Source organism: Stegastes partitus, unplaced genomic scaffold, assembly GCF_000690725.1.
Source record: "Stegastes partitus isolate 25-593 unplaced genomic scaffold, Stegastes_partitus-1.0.2 Scaffold43, whole genome shotgun sequence".
Lineage (NCBI taxonomy): Eukaryota > Metazoa > Chordata > Actinopteri > Pomacentridae > Stegastes > Stegastes partitus.
The window spans coordinates 410,364-413,988 of NW_007577774.1; the positions used below are offsets into that span (position 1 = coordinate 410,364).

General features: G+C 42.3%; 1 protein-coding gene across 1 annotated transcript in view; it reads right to left on the reverse strand.

Annotated features, from left to right (window-relative positions):
• The window catches only part of gdpd3a (glycerophosphodiester phosphodiesterase domain containing 3a), a 9,785-nt gene extending 8,379 nt beyond the window's left edge, over positions 1-1,406 (reverse strand). The window contains exon 1 of the mRNA XM_008305369.1: positions 1,099-1,406. Within this exon, the coding sequence (XP_008303591.1) occupies positions 1,099-1,237 (139 nt within the window). The 5' untranslated portion in view covers positions 1,238-1,406. The remainder of the gene's footprint in view (positions 1-1,098) is intronic.
• Between the last annotated feature and the right edge of the window lie 2,219 nt (positions 1,407-3,625).

The following is a 3,625-nucleotide window of genomic DNA, read 5'->3' on the forward strand; positions in this document are numbered from 1 at the left end:
GAGAGGAGAGGAGAGGAGAGGAGAGGAGAGGAGAGGAGAGGAGAGAAGTGAGAAAGATGAGAGGAGAGGAGAGGAAAGAAGTGAGAAAGAAGAGAGACGTGAGGAGAGGAGAGACGTGAGGAGAGAAGTGAGAAAGACGAGAGATGTGGGCAAGAAAAGAGAAGTGAGGAGAGATGTGAGAAGTGAGGAGAGGAGAGACGTGAGGAGAGACGTGAAAAAGAATAGAGATGTGAGGAGAGACGTGAGGAGAGACGTGAGAAAGAGGAGAGATGTGGGCGAGAAAAGAGAAGTGAGGAGAGAAGTAAGGAGGGAAGAGGAGAGATGTGAGAAGTGAGGAGAGGAGAGACGTGAGTGAGAGAAGCGATGTTCACAAAAAGTAATAATAAATAAAGAGTCATGGCATTGCTTTTGAGTTGTGGTTCAACAGAAATATTAAAACAAAAACAAACAAAAATAACACAAGCAAACCAGCATGATGGGACGTGTGAACTAATATTTAGTTGAACGACCCTTTGAGCCAATCACTGTAATCAGGTGTTTTCTGTAACTCTCAAACTTCTGCACCTGTTGACAGATATTCTGGTCCACTGCTCATCAGCAAAGTGCTCTAATTTGTCCAGGACAGTCTTTTGTTCTGTTTTTTAAAATTATTCTTTTCAGCCACCATGCAAAACCAATGTCTTATTTCACTAAATTATAATTTAGCATTTTTTAATCTATTATTACTTTTTTCATTTTCTAGTTATTTGAGTGACTATTATGAATTTTGCCTTTTCTTTAATGGAAGGGTATGAATACATTTGAGGACGACTGTAAGTATTGATCCGATACTGATACTATCAATACTTTGGATCGATCCATCCACCACTAATATCAATAATTGACACCATATAGGAAGCTTTTGCTGTGATTTTTTTATCTGCAGGGAGTCTTTAAATACAGAAAATAAATACTTTAAGAACAAACTGTCTTCTTCTACTCTGTAAGTATTTATGACAAGTAGTACAGCTGTTGCACTGCACGTGTCTAAATCAGGTTGTAAGTCACACAGTTTGATGACGGACACTCCTGCCAGCAGGCCACCACCGACCCTCTTACCTCCTCTGTGTGAAATGCGTGTGGAGTAGAAAGCGGTGCGTTTCTTCCTGTGGAGAATGTGTGGGTTCTTCAGCAGGTACACCGAGGCGAGAGTGTATCCTCCCAACGCCGGCAGCACAAAATACAGAAAACTGCTCATCCTTCGCTGCGAGCACAAATCCCTGACAGAGTCTCTGCAAAAATCTCACAGAGGAGGAGTTGCTCAGAATCAAGTCAGACAGGGAAGTGTGTCCTTGTTTAGCAGAAGATTGTTAAACCCTCTTTGAACTTGCAAAGAACAGTGACGTCCAAAAACAAAAGCTGTTCTGAAGAAAACTGGCTGTCTGTTGCTACAAGATAAGAAAAAACTAGACAGACTGGTCAGACGGAAGGAATACGTTCCTCCTTTCTTCACATCTAAATCAAACTCCACTTTACTCGCTCTTACCAAAGACACCTGAAACCTTCAGAGCTGTAAAATTCAGTTAATGAAAGACCAGCTCGTAACCCAGAGCTCACCTCACTGTGTTTTCTCTCTCTCTGGCCTCTCCCCTGCCACTGGCAATACTATTTCGCTCTTTTTAAACTGCTGCTGTTTACCCGGGAACGAATGGCTTTTTGTGTGGATGTGTCATACCTGCGTGCTGCATGTTTGCCAACACTTTTCTAGGATTTCTTTTATTCTGATTCATTGTTGGGACTAGTGCAATTATGACACAGATCATATTAAGCGCTATGATGATGCCTCAGGTGGCATCAAATGTGGAAATAAAGCAAGCGTTGCCATCTATTGTCCTGATTGTTGCATTAGGATTTGACCATAAGCTGACAATTGTGAAAGAATAAAGGCATCACAGGTAGCGCAGCAGGTTCCTTATCCTGTGTTTGACTAAAGGGATGTGGCATGTGCAGATGTGTAAACTAAAGTGTGACCCACAAGGCCAGAAATATGAAAAACGACAACGTATCTACTAGCACGAATGCCCGCTATACATACAGCACAAAGTCAGCAGTATATTGTTCAGCTTCAACAACAAAGCTGGAATGTGACAAACAATGGTGCGACAGGCCGAGCTCGCTCTGAAATGTTACAACAAGCCTGGTTTTCACCAGAACAGAGAAATCTATTCACTGCAGGGCACTTTGACTTTCCAGCTTTTTCTCAAATTCCAGGTTTATCTTTTTGACATGCAAAAAGCATCAAAGCCGGATCATGTTCCATACTGACCTGTTATCCTTGTTTTCAGATACGTTCTAAAGTTTTCTTTAATCTCAAGCAGTCCACGGTGCTGTGAGACTCTGGGAATGAGAATCTGAGCGGGGGCAGCCAAGCTCAGACATGCTATGGAGGAACAAGTTGTGCAGCAGGAAAAGCAAGTTAGTTTCATGATGAAATATGCATTTCCCAGACTTTGAGGCTTGAATTCACTTCTGAATCAGCTTTGACAAACAGATTTGGGACGAGTTTGTCACATCAAACTTTGCAATTTCCTGTTTTAAGTGAGACAGTTTCGCCCACACACCCAAAACATGACCGATTTCTGTCTGAAAAGTTAGCCACCTTACCCTCAGGCTAAGTCAGAAGGAAGAGCCAGGTTTCCATGGTAACAATCAGTGACACCTACTGACTAGTGTTCCCATGGTAACAGTCATTGACACCAGCTAAAGAGCGTGTTCAAATTTAAAGCCTCGGCAATCCTGTTCTCCCTCCCCTTCACCCTCACCCCAACCAGTCAAGGCTGACGGCTGCCCCCCCTGAGCCCGGTTCTGCTGGAGGTCTCAACCAGCTAAAGGGGCGTTCTTTCTCTCCACTGTTGTCCTTCCTTGTTGAGTTTCTCTCCTAGGCTGTATACAAAGTTTCACAAAACCCCCATGGCGTCACCAACAGGTTTCCTAAAGCTGAAGCTCAATGATGCGTCTTGGTCGTCACCGTCTCGGCATCTCCCCTTAACTCCCAGCTAATCCAAAAAAAGATGGACTGGAGTGTCCTATGATGACACCCACCTGTAACTCAAAATAGCAACGCCCTTGTTTATGGGTAACTTTAAGCCCTAATAATATTAAGGTGAGGCAGATAAAAATCCCCTTGTCCCTGTACAGTTGTCATGAGCGCGGATATTAAGGAAAGAGACCAAAACCGTTTTTTGTACCAGGTCGCAAACTGGTTTATTTCTGCTGTAAAGTTGGACACTTTAACATGTTGTGATTGTCCACCTTTGAGAGGACAATCCCTTGTCTTTGAGTGGCCATTTGAGGAACTACAGCTTTTGGCACTTTGCATTAGCTGCATTTTTTTTTTAGCCTCCAAGGTTGCTGCTTGGTTTCTATTTACATGTTGGTTTATTCACCTTATATAAATTTGCAGCGTTAATCTATTTTCTTTATCGGAAAGCACTTTGGGTCAACATTTGTTGTTTTAAATGTGTCACGTAAATACCAACAACTTGACTAGCATTAAAAAAAAAAAAAACTACATCATTAATGACAGTGACATGTTTATTCAGTGTAATTAACAATCAACAACACAAAAGAGCTGCAATAATTACAG